The 18,343-nt window shown below is 50.2% G+C and overlaps 1 protein-coding gene and 1 long non-coding RNA gene across 3 annotated transcripts; one reads left to right on the top strand and one right to left on the bottom strand.

The window, feature by feature from the left end:
- Positions 1-166: 166 nt before the first annotated feature.
- Positions 167-9,552, bottom strand: LOC138736024 (ciliary microtubule inner protein 1-like). 2 transcript variants are annotated; one of them, XM_069884824.1, is made up of 4 exons: positions 9,453-9,552; positions 5,733-5,814; positions 5,099-5,197; positions 167-763 (listed from the first exon to the last, which is right to left on the bottom strand). In XM_069884824.1, the coding sequence occupies exons 1-4, from the start codon at positions 9,503-9,505 to the stop codon at positions 608-610; spliced, it is 390 nt and encodes a 129-aa protein (XP_069740925.1). In that variant the 5' UTR covers positions 9,506-9,552; the 3' UTR covers positions 167-607. The 2 variants fall into 2 exon arrangements, with proteins under 2 accessions (XP_069740925.1, XP_069740924.1); XM_069884823.1 differs by lacking the exon at positions 9,453-9,552 and adding an exon at positions 9,046-9,444.
- Positions 8,779-13,826, top strand: LOC138736025 (uncharacterized). Its single transcript, XR_011340057.1, has 2 exons — positions 8,779-9,367; positions 13,596-13,826. It is a non-coding gene; the product is annotated as an uncharacterized lncRNA (long non-coding RNA).
- Positions 13,827-18,343: the final 4,517 nt, after the last annotated feature.

Here is an 18,343-nt window from a genome sequence, read left to right as displayed (position 1 = left end):
ATATCTCACCCACCCTCAGTGGGGAAAAGCCCGCTTGCATTTACCCTATCTATACCCCTCATCATTTTGAATCCTTGTCAAATTACAATGACGAAAGCAAACAGGGAGAAAAGGTATCCTTCATAGAACTGATTCCAAGTAACAAAGGTATAAATGAAACCTTGACTGTAGAGGAACAATTTAATTTGAAGCTGAATTACAGTTTCTACGTAAGATTATGAGTTGAAAATTAAAGACATTTCCAGAGGGTTTGTCTGTCCTTTAGATTGAACAATTAAAGAACACTTAAAGACCATGTTCCATTTTAACTTGACTGGCATTAATGGAATAAACATTCCTCATGAGGATTATTGTGTCTGAGAGAGTTACTGCCTTGGAATAGAAAGGGATTACTTTGTCCATGGCACTAGAGGTTTATAGGATAAATTCATGTTTCAAGACAGGAAGAGAAAAAAAAATCCTTCACAGATTTCCATATGCTTTTAACATTTGGAAAGAGAGACATTTGAAAAAAGGATAACATTAAAAGTTAATATTAAAAGTGATGACCAAATTTCGATCATTGCTGAGAAGATCAGTTGAACTTGTGGTAAAAGTGATCTCACTGTTAGTTGATGCTATCCTCTGGCCACTTCATCTGATGGAGGAAGCTCCATTTTCCTCGCCGGACACTCCCATATCGTTCCAGCTCCAATCCTGCTACCGCAGACCTCCAGCCAATGAAACCTTGTGTTGTCTTTGGCATGGCAGGAGATGGACCCACCTACAGAACCACAGATGTAAGATAATTGCGCAAATTTTAATTTTAACGATATCGCGCAGAAGAAGGCCCTTCTGGCCCAATCACTCTCGATTTTGAAGGATGAATGGAAACCAGAGCACCCAGAGGAAGCCCACACAGGTCACGGAGAGAATGTACAACAGTGCCTGCTTCAAACCCGGGTGTCTGGTGTGATAATAGCATTGCACTAACCATGACAAGACATAAATGGACAAGAATATCAACATTTAAGGCAAGTGGGTAGGTGAGAGGAACAAATATTGATTGATGAATTGAAAAATGATGATGAATGCTCAACAGCGCTTATGAAGAGAGAAACGTTTCAGGTCAGTAGAGACTGGGGAAGCTGGTATGGAGGAGATCTCAAGGGAATGTCAGTGTTTGGGTGGGAGGCAGGAAAGATCATGTGACCAAAGTGGTGATGGTGCAAGATGAAGGGAGGAAGGAATGAAATAAGGATGCAGAACAACATATTTTGGAGGAGGTGCGAAGGAGAGCATAATTTATTACCAACAGTTGCCAAAGACATGGGGGTTGCAGTCAGGGGCTGAAGCTGCCATGTACAATATTGATCCTGGAAACAGCAGATGCTTATTTTAATAGGATAGGGAGAAAGATTAATAAGAGACAGGTACAGAGATATAAATGCAGAGGTAGTCCATAAACTGGATGAAATAAATACCTTGGGATAATTTCCACAGATTCCCACGCCTTCTTGACCATCCTGATCCTCCTCTATTGGCAGGGGGAGGCCAAATATACAGTAAATATGAGGAATGACATCTTGCATTCCACCTGGACAGTCTCCATTGAACACAGAATTCTCCAATGTCAGGTCACCCTTTTTCCCCCTTGATTCCTTTCTTTTTCCTCACCTACCTAGGGGTTTTCACACCTTTCCACTCCCATCCCCCCCATTACTCTGGCCCTTTCCCCTTCCCCACCACCCATACACCCTTCTCACTGTATCCCCCTCTCTCCCCTCAGGCCACCGTCCTTCTCTTCAATGGTTTCCCCACCTCCTGCCTTCAGCTTCTCTCTCTTCCATCCACCCTGGTTTCTTCTGCCCTTCATTTTTTCCCGTGATTTGTCTGCTTCCACCTTTCACTCTCCTGTCCCCAGCTTCCAACTCAACTCCACCTGGCTCCATTTGTAATCCGTCATCACCCACTACCCTTCTCTTTAATATGATCCATATTCCTAGTCCTGAAGCAGGGTTTTGACCCAAAAGATGACTTTCCCTCCACAGGTGCTGCCTGACCTGCTGAGTTTCTCCTACAGTTTGTTTATTTCACTCTTGGTTTCAGCACCTGCATTCTCTTGTATCTCCATCCCCAGTTAATGATTTTACTGGAGGAATGACAGAAAGGAAATGTTTTTTCCTTCATGTGCTTCTGAATGCTTTTTGAACCTTAAGGGAAGGAATGCAGATAAAAATCAGACACAAGGAGTCATCTCCTCAAACCTGCATGCCTATTTGGTTAGGTCATAGCCAATTCCAATGAAAAAAGATTATATTTCAACAAGAATTTTAAAATATTAAGGACATGGTTTATTTTGGAGATGTTTGAAAGGCAAACTCTTTAACGGCATCTGAGCTGCATGTATTAGTTTTTAATTCTCTTATAGTGAGGTGGGCAGTGTTACCCTGTCTACTCATACCCAATGGCTAGGTGACATCAAGCCACATTTAAATTTATAGAACATCAGATGCTCAATTTCAGATTTAAATTTTCAAACACTCTGGGGACCCTTTATGAATTATTTTCAGAATCTCTCATTTGATATGAATGCAGAACTGTTGACTAATAAGGTAAATTATTAGTCCTTTGATTAGGATTTTTTTTCTTTCCTTGACAAACAGCTCCATTTTTGGTAGAGTGTTTAGATCTTTTTAAATAAAATATTACTGTAATATAATTTGTTTGATTGAGAATGCGGGGTACCCTGGATGAAATGGTATGATCTGCATAATGTATTTTTTAAACTTCTAATATGTATTTTTCGATGATGAAAAAGAAAGAAAAAAATGAAAAGAGAAGCGTGGGCCCTGATGCAAGGTCAAGTGCAAGTGGTAAGGTTTAGAGTTAAATATACAGATGGCAAATTAGGTGACATGGTTAGAGTAGGAGTTAGGACAATGACATCACAGTGTCAACAACCCAGCTTCGAATCTGGCACTGTTCAGTAAGGAGTTTGTACATTCTCCATGTATCTGCATGGGTTTCCTTCCACGTTCAAAGATGTACCGGGTTAGTAGATTAATTGGTCACATGGGTGATAGATTTAAGGTGAGAGGGGAAAGATTTGAAAGGGAATTGGAGGGGCACCTTCACATTGTGGGTGCAATACACAAACGTACTAGAGAAACTCAGCAGGTCACACAACATCCATAGGAAGAAAAGGGTAACCAATGTTTTGGCTCCTTCTCCAGCAGATTTGTCGAAGAGCTCAGTCCCGAAACATTAGTTACTCTTTTACTTCCTATGGATGCTGCGTGACCTACTGAGTTTCTACAGTACGTTTGTGTATTGCACTCGACCCCAGCATCTTCAGACTTTCCTGTTTAACCGCACACAGAGGGTGTTGGGTATGTGGAATGAGCTGCTGAAGGATGTAGAGATGGAGGCAATTCAAAAGACATTTAGACAGGTATATGGAAAGTTTGGAGGGATATGCGCCATAACAAGCAAATGGAACTAGCTTGGTCAGCATGGCAAAGTGGGGCTGAAGGGTCTGTTTCTGTGCTGCAGAGCTCTATGACTCTACACACTCCAGTCTGATCTTTTTCTTGCCTGTCCCTTCACTCTCATTTCATTCCTCCAGCTTTTCATTTGAACTCAGATCTTCCCTTTTTCTTTTACTCTCTCCTGCCACTCTTCCCCTTGCCCTTAATTAAAATCTGTAATTTAGATAAAACCAGAAAATGCCAGGATGCCCAGCCTCTATGGAGAGTGGGGCAGTTAGCATCTAGGGTCAAGGATCCCCTAGGGTCAAGGTCTGGTCTGCGAGTTCCCCTAGACTTTTTTTCTTTCGATTTCAGATTTCCAGCATCTGCAGTTTTTCACTTGTGTGTTGGTCAATGTTCTGGCATGTAACACCTCCTTGGAAAAAGAATTGGCCATCTGTGCTTTTTGTCACCCTTGGCCTACCACAATGACTGCTTTCCTGAGATGGCTGTGCTTTTCACCACTGCCATGTGGAACTGAGGCTCAATGTTCTCACCTTGAAAGAGTATGTAAGAGGTAATGACTTCCAGCATCTCTCCAATGGCTCCAGGTTCCCATGAGGGTTGTTAACCTCATTATGCCTCACCCAAAGGAGATTGCTTTTGGTTACCTGGCATTACTGCCCCTGTATGGTATAGGTACATGACCCTGACTTCTAGATCACACAGTGTGGAAACAGGCTTTTCAGCCCAAGTGGCCCATGTCGACCAAAATGTCCCACTTGCCTGCAAATGGCCCATAATCCCTCTAAAGCACTGGTTTTCAAACTGCCCCCCTAGACTCACATTCCACCTTAAGAATTCCCTGTGCTGTAAGTGTTCTGTGATTAATAAGGGATTACAAGGTGGGATGTGAGTGGGAAGGGAAGGTTGAGAATCAATGCTCTAGACCCAATTGTTACTGAATTATTATGCTTGAGAAAAATTGCCATTTCCTTTGGAGTTATGAAACTGTGCACATGATGAGCCAATTAGGTACAATTAAAGCAATGGTTTTCAAAACTTTTTCTTTCCACTCCCATACCACCTTAAGCAATCCCTTACTAATCACAGAGCACCGATGGGTTTGGGGGGGCAGTTTGAAAACTACTTTTCTAAACCCATCCTATCCATGTATCAGTCCAATTTTTTCTTCAATATTGCAATCATACCTCAGGGTGCCATTTCCACACACCCACCACCCTCTGTTCCAAAAATGTTACACCTCAAGTTCCTGTTAAATATTGCCCCCCCCTCCCACCCCCACCTTAAACCCATGAACTCACGTTCTCTGGTTACTGATTTCCCTGCTCTGGTCAAACGTTTCCCCGTATTCACCAAACTAGAGAAGTCCAGAGTTGTTTTCATCATGACAAACAATAAACGTGTCTTTGGATTCAAACTTTGTGAATCATTTTCTCATTGCTGAACTGGAAATACCCTCAGCAGCTTGTGGACCTCTGCAGTTCCACAGTTTAGTTCCAACAGGCAGGAGGGTCAGGAAGCCATGAGCTGAGCTGGGCAATGAGATTGGCCTCACCGGTATGGGATGTGCCATTTTAATTGGGATCTACCTGAACCAGAATTCATAGAATGAAAGGCAATCCAACCTCAATGTACTTGCTGATTGGGGATGCAGGTTTAACTTTTAGATGTTCTGGAGTAAGCAGTCTGCATTTATTTTTCAATTTTTCCTGCTCCGCTTCAATCTGAAAGAAAATAAATATGAACTTATTGCCCCTTCTGGCCCACGATCCCACTTCACCCAAATAAATACACCCCATGTTACCAATTAACCTTCTAACTCTGTACATCTTTGGAACATGGGAGGAAACTAGAGCACCCAGAAGAAATCTATGCTGGTCAAGGGAAGAGCATAAAAACTCCTAATAGAGAGCGGCGATTCAAACTGTGGACGTGGGCACTGTAAGAGTATTGCGCTGACCCCTATGCTAACCATGCTGCCCACTTCTTTGTGTGGTTCCTTCATGACGGGCAGACATTTGTCTGTGATCCATGTAGCTGGTGGGATGGCCCTTTAGCTTTTTCCTGTCATCGGACAGTATCGTGAGGCCTTGTTATGATCTGAACCCTGAGCCTTCTTCATCCTTGGCCCAGCCTGGGAGGTCTCTCTCCACCCTTGGATGAGAGGTGAATGGGTTAACACAATAACTGTGAGGAGAATGGTCAAGTGGAATTAAGTCCAGGCAACTTCAAATTACATGGGACCAGAACTGGGATTACCTGATCGCGCTGAGTCACCAGGAATCCCCATTTATTGGCCCATTTCCTGGCTGCATCTGTCTCCAGTCTGATTGAGTTTGTCCTGAAACAAAGTGTGTGATATTTAACGCAGGTAAAAGTTGTAATTCATTCCACAATACACAATCTTGTGTAAAATTTATTTAACTGAAATTCATTCCTCCTGTTTTGGAACTTACTCGGCCAAATTTTACAGCTGACTTACCAATATTAGCCATTAGATTTCAGATTTATCGTAATTGACATCACATAAAACCGAGATTCCTTTTTCTTGTGGGCGCGGCAGAATTACCACTAATTGGTAGTGCAAAAAATAAACTGTACAGAGTGTAAACATGTAAACAAATAAAAGAACTGTAAACAGCAAATGTAAACAAGCTGACTGTGCGAAATAGGGATAACAAAAAAATCAATAAAGTGCACAAGAGTCCTTAAATGAGTCCCTGAGTGAGTTGTTGTTGAGGAGTCAGATAGTGGAGGGGCAGCAGCTGTTCCTGACCCAGGTAGTGCGAGTGTTGTAGCACCTATACCTCTTACCTGAGAGTAGCAGTGAGAACAGATCATGTGCTGGGTGATGTGGGTCTTTGATGATGCTGTCTTCTGATGGTAGTGTTCCCTGTAGCTATACTCAATAGTGAGGAGAGTTAAGCCTGTGATGCTCTGGCCTGTGTCCACTACCTTTTGGAAGGCTTTATGCTCAGGGGTATTGGTGTTTCCATACCAGACCACGAAACAGCCAGAGAGCACACTTTCCACCACATCTCTGTAAAAAATGTTGCCATGTGTTCTGGTGTCATACCAAACCTCTGCAAATTCATGAGGAAGTAGAGGTGTTGATGTGCTTTCTTCACGATGCCATTGGTGTGTTGGGTCCAGGAAAGGTCCTCCAAGATAGTAACTCCCAAGAATTTAAATTTGCTCGCCCTCTCCACCTCTGATCCCCCAATGATCAGTGGATTGTATATCTCTGGCTTTCCATTGCTGAAGTCAACAATCAGGTCATTAGTTTTGGTGACATTGAGTGCAAGGTTGTCGATGGTGCACCATTCAGCCAAGTTATCAATCTCCATCCTGTAGGTTGACTTATCCCCTTCCTTTATACAACCCACTACCGTGGTACTGTCGGCAAATTGGTAGATGATGTTATTGTCGTACCGAGCTACACAGTCGTGGGTGTAAAGTGAGTGGAACATGGGGCTAAGAACGCAACCCCATGGTGCTCCGGTACTGATGGAGATTGTGGAGAAGTTCTTACTAATCTTCACTGATTGTGGTCTAGAGGTGAGGAAATCCAGGATTCAATTACACAGTGGGGTGTTAACTCCCAGGTCTTTGAGTTTGCTGATCAATTTTGAGGGAATGATGGTGTTAAATGCTGAACTGTAGTCAATAAAGAGCATCCTGATGAATGCATCTTTACTGTCCAGGTGTTCCAACTCAAAAGCTTGGTGTAGAGCCAGTGAGATGGCATCTGTCATAGATCCGTCACTACAATAGATGAATTGCAACAGATCCATGTCATCGCTCAGACAGGAGCTGATTATCTGGTAAATCAGCAAATCTGCAGATGCTGGGATCCAGTGCAGTACATAAAAATGTTGAAGAAACTTAGCAGGTCACAAAGCATCCATAGGTAGTAAAAGCTTCAGGGCTGATCCCTTCTTCAGCAACTCCTGATGAAGAGTAGTGTGGATGAGGCACAAATCACTGACTCAAGTAGCGGTGAGAACCCCAGGTAAGGGCTTGATAATACAAAACTCATCAGGTAGGTCACACTGGCATAAAATATTCTTTTAAATCTTTTTCAGATTTTTAAACAGAGTTTCTTCTTTTTGCGCAAAAGTCACACTGTGATTCTGGGAGGTCATTTTCAGCGACACTAGGTATCGGTCTATTAAGGAGAAGTACAAGTTCGGTATTTAAAAAGTGTTTTCCGTTTGCTTTTTCAAGTGTTTAAAGTTTGGTTGCATTTAGAGAGGAGGATTTTGCCAGCCAATCTGGAGATAATTCTTTGGCTTGGCTTCGTGGACGAAGATTTATGGAGGGGTATCTCCACGTCTGCTGCAGGCTCGTTGGTGACTGACAAGTCTGTTGCGGGACAGGCAGACACGGTTGCAGTGGTTGCAAGGGAAAATTGGTTGGTTGGGGTTGGGTGTTTGCTCCTTTGTCTTTTGTCAGTTAGGTGGGCTCTGCGGTCTTCTCCAAAGGAGGTTGCTCCCCGCCGAACTGTGAGGCACCAAGATGCACGGTTGGAGGCGATATCAGCCCACTGGCGGTGGTCAATGTGGCAGGCACCAAGAGATTTCTTTAAGCAGTCCTTGTACTTCTCCTTAATAGACCAATATCTAGTGTCGCTGAAAATGTCCTCCCAGAATCACAGTGTGACTTTTGCGCATAAAGAGGAACTACTGACATGGTCTTTGCCCTCAGACAGCTCCAAGAAAAGTGCAGAGAACAAAACAAAGGACTCTACATCACCTTTGTTGACCTCACCAAAGCCTTTGATACCGTGAGCAGGAAAGGGCTTTGGCAAATACTAGAGCGCCTCGGATGCACCCTCCCCCAAGTTCCTCAACATGGTTATCCAATTGCACGAAAACCAACAAGGTCGGGTCAGATACAGCAATGAGCTCTCCGAACCCTTCTCCATGGAGATAATTAACTGTCAATCAAACAGATTGCAGTCAACCAGTAAGACTAGTTTCATGGGTGGAATCAGTATTTAACCATTGTCTACACTTGCCTTTTTCTGGAGAAATCACCCTACTTTTACTGAGAGAAGTTTCATTTCTTCTGCTTTCCGAACAGCCCAGTATATTAATGCTGCTGCTTGCTGTATAACAGGCTGTGGCTTCAAACCCTAAGCCTGCCCACCTCCAATTTACTGGAGGACACAGAGTTGGTGATGTACGTTCACATCCAACATAGGAATCTCTTCGCTCTACAGTTCCTAACTGATTGGCTGGATATTTCCAGCATTTTCTATTTTTGCACTATTCAAAATGTTGCTTTAAGCCTTCGAAGGTGTTGACCGGGCCAACCATATTGGGACCCATGCTGACATTGGATTGCTTTTCTGTTGACTGACAGCTTGTTCCCTTCCACACCCTGATGTCTGCCACAGACATCTGAGTTGGTCTCTGCTGGGTATATGACCAAGCTCAATGTTTGTCCTGTCCCCTCCCAGGCCAGTGGTGACCGAGCATGTAAAGCCAACCTCTGCACCATCTTTCTGCCACTTCTTGGGTAGGACAGTCCCGGTTCCCCATCGCAGGAATGATCGAGAGTTCCCCACCTCTGGCCTTTCTTCGGGGCAACCGTTGTTTGTGAAGTCGAGCAACTTCTGATCGTGTCACATCCTTTTGGGGTTCCTGATTGATCCATTTTGCTGAACTGGGAGGTTGATCCAGCGCACAAGGGGCTTCTGGACGAGCTCAGCTTCTCCTCCCGCTGGGTTTCTGGTTCGCACTCAACAGACCAGGTCCCTTCAACCCGGTCCCAGTGACGGTTCACCCGCCCGCACCATCACCATCCGCTGCCTCGGACCAGGGTGGGGGCGGTCAGAGGAGCTCCGACCACTGAGCCCTCACTCTCCCTCTTCCGCAGCGATACCCGAGGTGAGTGGCCGGAGCTCGGGGAAGGCGGACACCACGCACTCCCGCCCCCCGCCCCGCCCCGGTTCCTCGGCCGCCCCACGGTTACCACTGCTTGTCGGCCGCCACGAAGTCTGTCCCCGCCCGGCCGGCCATCGTCATCACCGGGCCATCTCCGCCCAACGCACACCTTCTGCGCAGCCGTCGCCGGGCAACGGGACGCCGCCCGCCCGACGAGGGTGGGTGGAGGGAGAGGAACAGCCCGCCCCGGGAAGGGAGACGATCCGCTCGCACCCATCAAACTTAATCACGAGCCACACACCGCCCCAAACCCCAACACACACCAAAAAGGGCCGGCACACCGCGCCAAACTGCAACCACCCACCGCCCACTGCCCCGCACACTGACCGTCCACTGTTCCGGACGCCCCGCACACGGACGGCCCACTGCCCCGCACACGGACGGCCCACTGCCCCGCACACGGACGGCCCACTGCCCCGCACACGGACGGCCCACAGCCCCGGACACCCCGCACACGGACGGCCCACTGCCCCGCACACGGACGGCCCACTGCCCCGCACACGGACGGCCCACTGCCCCGCACACGGACGGCCCACTGCCCCGCACACGGACGGCCCACAGCCCCGCACACGGACGGCCCACTGCCCCGGACACCCCGCACACGGACGGCCCACTGCCCCGCACACGGACGGCCCACTGCCCCGCACACGGACGGCCCACTGCCCCGCACACGGACGGCCCACAGCCCCGGACACCCCGCACACGGACGGCCCACTGCCCCGCACACGGACGGCCCACTGCCCCGCACACGGACGGCCCACAGCCCCGCACACGGACGGCCCACTGCCCCGCACACGGACGGCCCACTGCCCCGCACACGGACGGCCCACTGCCCCGCACACGGACGGCCCACTGCCCCGCACACGGACGGCCCACAGCCCCGCACACGGACGGCCCACAGCCCCGCACACGGACGGCCCACTGCCCCGGACACCCCGCACACGGACGGCCCACTGCCCCGCACACGGACGGCCCACTGCCCCGCACACGGACGGCCCACTGCCCCGCACACGGACGGCCCACAGCCCCGCACACGGACGGCCCACAGCCCCGCACACGGACGGCCCACTGCCCCGCACACGGACGGCCCACTGCCCCGCACACGGACGGCCCACTGCCCCGGACACCCCGCACACGGACGGCCCACTGCCCCGGACACCCCGCACACTGACGGCCCACTGCCCCGCACACTGACGGCCCACTGCCCCGCACACTGACGGCCCACTGCCCCGCACACTGACGGCCCACTGCCCCGCACACGGACCGTCCACTGTTCCGGACGCCCCGCACACGGACGGCCCACTGCCCCGCACACGGACGGCCCACTGCCCCGCACACGGACGGCCCACTGCCCCGCACACGGACGGCCCACAGCCCCGCACACGGACGGCCCACTGCCCCGCACACGGACGGCCCACTGCCCCGCACACGGACGGCCCACAGCCCAGCACACGGACGGCCCACTGCCCCGGACACCCCGCACACGGACGGCCCACTGCCCCGCACACGGACGGCCCACTGCCCCGCACACGGACGGCCCACTGCCCCGCACACGGACGGCCCACTGCCCCGCACACGGACGGCCCACTGCCCCGCACACGGACGGCCCACTGCCCCGCACACGGACGGCCCACAGCCCCGCACACGGACGGCCCACAGCCCCGCACACGGACGGCCCACTGCCCCGGACACCCCGCACACGGACGGCCCACTGCCCCGCACACGGACGGCCCACTGCCCCGCACACGGACGGCCCACTGCCCCGCACACGGACGGCCCACTGCCCCGGACATCCCGCACACGGACGGCCCACTGCCCCGGACACCCCGCACACTGACGGCCCACTGCCCCGCACACTGACGGCCCACTGCCCCGCACACTGACGGCCCACTGCCCCGCACACTGACGGCCCACTGCCCCGCACACGGACCGTCCACTGTTCCGGACGCCCCGCACACGGACGGCCCACTGCCCCGCACACGGACGGCCCACTGCCCCAGACACCCCGCACACGGACGGCCCACTGCCCCGGACACCCCGCACACTGACGGCCCACTGCCCCGCACACGGACGGCCCACTGCCCCGCACACGGACGGCCCACTGCCCCGGACACCCCGCACACGGACGGCCCACTGCCCCGGACACCCCGCACACTGACGGCCCACTGCCCCGCACACTGACGGCCCACTGCCCCGCACACTGACGGCCCACTGCCATGCACACTGACGGCCCACTGCCCCGCACACGGACCGTCCACTGTTCCGGACGCCCCGCACACGGACGGCCCACTGCCCCGCACACGGACGGCCCACTGCCCCGCACACGGACGGCCCACTGCCCCGCACACGGACGGCCCACTGCCCCGCACACGGACGGCCCACTGCCCCGCACACGGACGGCCCACTGCCCCGCACACGGACGGCCCACAGCCCAGCACACGGACGGCCCACTGCCCCGGACACCCCGCACACGGACGGCCCACTGCCCCGCACACGGACGGCCCACTGCCCCGCACACGGACGGCCCACTGCCCCGCACACTGACGGCCCACTGCCCCGCACACTGACCGTCCACTGTTCCGGACGCCCCGCACACGGACGGCCCACTGCCCCGCACACGGACGGCCCACTGCCCCGCACACGGACGGCCCACTGCCCCGGACACCCCGCACACGGACGGCCCACTGCCCCGCACACGGACGGCCCACTGCCCCGCACACGGACGGCCCACTGCCCCGCACACGGACGGCCCACTGCCCCGCACACGGACGGCCCACTGCCCCGCACACGGACGGCCCACTGCCCCGCACACGGACGGCCCACTGCCCCGCACATGGACGGCCCACTGCCCCGCACACGGACGGCCCACTGCCCCGCACACGGACGGCCCACAGCCCAGCACACGGACGGCCCACTGCCCCGGACACCCCGCACACGGACGGCCCACTGCCCCGCACACGGACGGCCCACTGCCCCGCACACGGACGGCCCACTGCCCCGCACACGGACGGCCCACTGCCCCGGACACCCCGCACACGGACGGCCCACTGCCCCGGACACCCCGCACACTGACGGCCCACTGCCCCGCACACTGACGGCCCACAGCCCCGCACACTGACGGCCCACAGCCCCGCACACTGACCGCCCATTGTTCCGGACACCCCGCACACTGACGGCCCACTGCCCCGCACACTGACGGCCCACTGCCCCGCACACTGACCGCCCACTGCCCCGCACACTGACCGCCCACTGCCCCGCACACTGACGGCCCACTGCCCCACACACTGACCGCCCATTGTTCCGGACGCCCCGCACACTGACCGCCCACTGCCCCGCACACTGACCGCCCACTGCCCCGCACACTGACCGCCCACTGCCCCGCACACTGACCGTCCACTGCCCCAGATGCCCCGCACACTGACCGCCCAATGCCCCGCACACTGACCGCCCACTGCCCCGCACACTGACCACCCACTGCCCCGCACACTGACCGCCCACTGCCCTGCACACTGACCGCCCACTGCCCCGCACACTGACCGCCCACTGCCCCACACACTGACCGTCCACTGCCCCGGACGCCCCGCACACTGACCGCCCACTGCCCCGCACACTGACCGCCCACTGCCCCGGACGCCCCGCACACTGACCATCCACTGCCCCGCACACTGACTGCCCACTGCCCTGGATGCCCCGCACACTAACTGGCCACTGCTCCGCACACTGACCGCCCACTGCCCCGGACGCCCCGCACACTGACCGCCCACTTTCCCGCACACTGACCGCCCACTGCCCCGGACGCCCACTTTCCAGGTGATGAAGATCTGGCTGTATTCTCAGATAACCCTCCACTGTTAAATAAGCCTAAGAATTTTCAGTCTCACTCAGAAGCTAAATGTTTAATTTCGGAGTTAAACAAAAAGTCTGCAGATGCTGGAGTCGACTGCAATACATAAATGATGCAGCCTCCGTAGGACGTAAAAGTTAACCTTTACTTAATGAGGAAGGGTTCAGGCCAGAAACGTTGGTTCCCCTTGACTTCCAATGGATGTTGCGTGACCTGCTGAGTATCTCCAGCACATTCGTGTATTAATTGCAAGCCCTCAGTGGTGCCATCATGTGGGGAATTGCTGTAATGATGAGCTCTTCATGAAGACTATTGTTTCCACTGCAGGTCGCTCCACTCCCGAGGATGCAAGGCTTCCCCGGTAGTTCAATCGCAGTCTAGCACCAAGTAGGACCACTCCTAACTGCCCTCTTTGACTATTTTAAATGGGCTCAAAGCAATGCAAAGTCACGGATGCTTTCCTACACTGTGCAAATGCGCTGAATACCAAGTAACATTGCAGATTGGAAACAAGGGGATACAGTTTTCGAGAAGGGAATAAAGGAGTCTCTATATTCACTGGTTGTCATGTTGTACTGACGGTGTGGGAGAGAGCGGGGATTCCTGTGGGCTTTGGGCTGTTTATCTTCTGTGGATTCTCTGCAATTCTAAATTAAACTGAAACAACAGCAGGAGGCTAGGGAGAGTTTGGAAAAGTAAATCAAGGTGTATAAAGGGAACCAGCAATGACCAACTTTTTAAGAAGTACTCAATTTACTACAAATATTTTAAGGCAAAAATAACATTCACCAAAGTGGTCTAACTGTGGCTAATCTGAAGATGACATTAGATCTAAGGGAAAGGCTCACAATACTACCAAAACAGAAAGCATTCAGCTGAGGACTGAGAATACACAGAATTCATCATGTGGTCCAAGACTTTGATAGGGAGAAATATAAACACAGATTGTAGGAACTTCTGTGGATATGTAACATACATGAAATTCTTTAACTTTGTCTACTGTAAGGAAGATAGAGAGTCATCACTTTGTCCAGTGCCCCCTCACAGAAATGAGGCTCCAGCGAGGAACAAACTTGGAACCCCTTGTTTACAAGACCAGTGCTCTAACTACTGAGCTATCAGATTAGCAAAAGTGTAGTTTCTTTTTTTAAAATTTGTTTGGACATACAGCATGGTAACAGGCAATGTTCCCTCTAAATTTTAGTAGTTCATGTGTGCGCAAAAATCTTATGTTGTGCACATGTTTTTTTCCTGTGACAAAAGCATGTGCAGACTGAATGCTTGTGCAAATGTAAACTTGAAATTGTTTCAAATGATTTTGGCACAGATTCTCTCTCATGGCTAATAAAACTGTATTGTGTTTTAATACAAGTATGATTGCATTCAATAATTATTATTAATTACTACATTCTTTTAGGGAACTAACCTTTTGCGTGCACATTAATTTCCTTTGTGCATTGGTTGCAAAACCTGTGTGTGTGTGTGTGTGTGTGTGTGTGTGTGTACACATGCACAGCTTAGAGAGAACAGTGGTAACAGACCATTTCAGCCCACTAATCCATGCTGATCAATTTTACCCCCAATTAACCTACACCCCTGGCACGTTTTTGAACAGTGGACGATGGGAGGAAACCGGAGTCCCTGGGGAAAACCCACGCAGACACGGAGAGAATGTACAAACTCCTTACAGACAGCGTTGGATTCAAACACCAGTCCAGTCCTGATCACTGTAAAGGCATTGCACTGCCAACAGTACTTTTTCAGACACTGATCTCTTAAAGGGTTTCATGTGAGCTTTGACATCTCTAGATAGAAGAGATGGCCACCCCAGTTTCATGTTTCATGGTGGGGCAGTGATGGTGATGCCTACCTGAACCTCCTCCATGCTGCAGTGGCTGCACTGCTGTCCCTCTGCTGTAGCAGACAAACAGGCTGCTTATATTACATGGAGAGCAGTGACGCTGGTGCTGCAGGTGGGGGGTTCACATTACCTCATTTGGAGGGGTGATGGCCACAAGCAGGTGGAGGGGGGTCATGATACCTCATTTGGGGGGGGGAGTCGATGGCCATGAGCAGGTGGAGGGTTCACATTACCTTATTTGGAGGGGTGATGGCCACAAGCAGGTGGAGGGGGGTCATGATACCTCATTTCGGGGGGGGGAGTTGATGGCCACGAGCAGGTGGGGGGTTCACAATACTTCATTTGGGGAGGGATGCTCACTGATGCCCCCCCTTGGCATCAACCCTGATGTTGATGTAGCTCTCGGGTTTCTGTAGATCAAACTGGTAGGGAGGTGCACATTAGCTGCTCCAAGGAGCATGTGCACCAGCTGAAATTCTGCAGGAATCTTTGACTTCATGGTCACTGAGAGGAGAGATCAGCTAGTTAAACTGCCCAGACTGTGTGGAATCAGACTTATTCTAGCCACAGAGTCCTACTGCATAAACACTGTGGTCATTGATCAACCCCTGGACCAGTGATGACCAGGGGCATTTCAAGTTCACATTTATTGTCATCTGACTGCACCTATGTAATGTGAATCATATATGAATGATTAATGTGTATATTATATACACATAAATACACAATATAAAATAAATGTATAGAAATATTTTGGAATAGTTTACTCGGTTACTGTTCATCAATCTCACTGCCTGTAGAAAGAAGCTATTTTCCAGTCTGGCAGACCTGATTTTGATCTCTAGTACCGCTTTCCTGATGGTAGTGGGTCTAAGAGGCTGTATGCTGGATTGAAAGGGTCCTCGAAAAGATTTCCCTCTGTTTCTTTTCCTTCAGCTCTCACCTCCAGGAAGAGGAACATTAATTAATGCCAACTCATTCAGGAATCAACAACAAAATTATGGTTTCCATGAGGGACATGGTTGTTGGGTCAGATGAACCTTTGAAGACTGCAATCAGTGACTTTTTGTCAAGAAAGGGTGTCACTGAGCATGACGACAAGAGGATGAGAGGTGAATTAATAGAGGTATATCAGATTATAATAGGGTGGACAGCCAGCACCTTTCTCCTGGGGTGAAAGTGGACTACCAGAGGACATCTATTTAAGGTGAGGGGAGGAAAAATTTTGGGAGTTATCAGATGTAGGTATTTTACACAGAGTGGTGGGTGCCTGGAATGTATTGCCGGGGGTGGTGGAGGAGGTTGGTACATTGAAGACATTGAAAAGACTCTTAGAGAGGCACAAGGATGCAAGAAAAAATAGCTGTCATGCGTGTGAGGTAGGGAGGGGTTAGATCAGTGGTTCTCAACCTTTTTCCTCTCCACTCACATCCCACTTTAAGTAATCCCTATGCCATCGATGTTCTGATTAGTAAGGGATTGCTTAAGGTGGGATGTGAATGGGAAGGGAAGGTTGAGAACTACTGCTCTGGAGTCAATTGTTATTGAAATACTTTGCTTGAGAAAAATTGTCATTGGCCCATTTCCTATCGAGTTATGAAACCTTCCACAAGTCAATTAGGTACAATTAAAACAAACCTTTTCTTTCCACCCACATATCACCTTAAGCAATCCCTTACTAATTGTTTTTGCATGTACATACAATGACAAATTAGATAACTCAAAACTATAAAGCACATAAAACTCAACCATAATTCAAAATTACATCAAGTAGAGAAAAAAAAGTATATGTTCCACATACAGCATGATTCTAAACTCTATCCCCTAACCCAAGTGTGGGAATCTCAGAGTCTCATTGTGACATGCTGTGCCAGTGGCCCTAAGCTTCTTGCTGACTTGTTATAGTTTGCTTTTTGTCTCCATTGCAGACGCTTTTGATTCCATTTGACATCTTCAACATCTCTGTTTTTGTTTGGCTCTGCAGAGTAGGAAAGTGTGGTGTGTAATCTACATCCCATCAGAAGCTCAGCGGGTGACATGCCATGTCCTAGCGGAGAAGCTCCATAACTCAATAGAGCTAGATATGGATCTGAGACACTATCTTGTGTTTTCTTGAGCAACTGTTTTTAACCATGTGAACTCCTTCTCTGCTTTCCTGCTTGACTGTGGATGCAGAGGACTTGAAGTCACATATCAAAAAAATCATACTCTTCTGCAAAGTTCTAGAATTCTCTACAGTTGTAGCGTGGTCCATTGTCACTGTAGATAATTTGAGGAATTCCATGTCTTGCAAAGATCAATTTCATATATTTGATCACACAAGCAGCAGACATGTTAGGAATCACTGGATAGTTCAACAGATAGTCAATAACCAACAAGTAAATCATTCCATCCATGTGCAATAGATCAGTCCCAACTTTCTGCCATGGTTCTGCTGGTAAGTCATTTATGATCATGGGTTCCTTTGCCTGCTTTGTGTAATGTGTCAAACAGGTCTCACAGCTTGAAACCATCCTGTCACTGTCAACATTTATTCCTGGCCAATAAACAGCAGTTCTGGCCCTCTTCTTGCATTCTTCCATTCCAAGGTGCCCCTCATGCACCTTTTTCAGCATCTCTTGTCGCAGAGATTGAGGAATGACAATTCTGCTCTGTCTGAGTAGAAGCCCATTGACAACACTCAGCTCAACTCTGATGTTATAGTATGGCTGCCATTCATCCTCCCTCATAGTGTCATAGTTCCCCTCTCCCAATTAAATGTTTTCCCAAATTGTCAATTCCTGTCCTTCTGCAGTGCAAAGGTAAAGGAGAGGGAGTTGTGATCTTTCTTTATATTCATGATGCCATCTAACAGATCGTCTTGTAAAGAATGAACTGCCATCATTCTTTTTTAAATTTTTTTAAATTTTTCACACGATGAACCATACTGTCCAAAATACACACAAACATTTCCCTCTTGAATATACACAGTGTCACTTTCTCCCCTTCCCCCCCCTTCCCTCCCTCCTTCACCCCCCCCCCCACACTCACTCAATGTTCAACATATATGATACATTAAACCCATTAAACAATGTCATCACGCAATGAAAATAAACAAGAAATTTGTGTCTTCTACTTTTACACACTGGGTCAGTTGATTTCATCTTGTTCTCCTTCTGTCATTTTAAGCGGTGGAGGTCCGCAGTAGGACTTCTCTGTTGTGTTCCATGTACGG

The sequence above is a fragment of the Narcine bancroftii genome, chromosome 6 (genome assembly GCF_036971445.1).
Source record: "Narcine bancroftii isolate sNarBan1 chromosome 6, sNarBan1.hap1, whole genome shotgun sequence".
In the NCBI taxonomy this organism is placed as follows: domain Eukaryota; kingdom Metazoa; phylum Chordata; class Chondrichthyes; order Torpediniformes; family Narcinidae; genus Narcine; species Narcine bancroftii.
The sequence above is the reverse complement of the archived record's forward strand: the minus strand, read 5'-3'. Positions and strand labels throughout refer to the sequence as shown.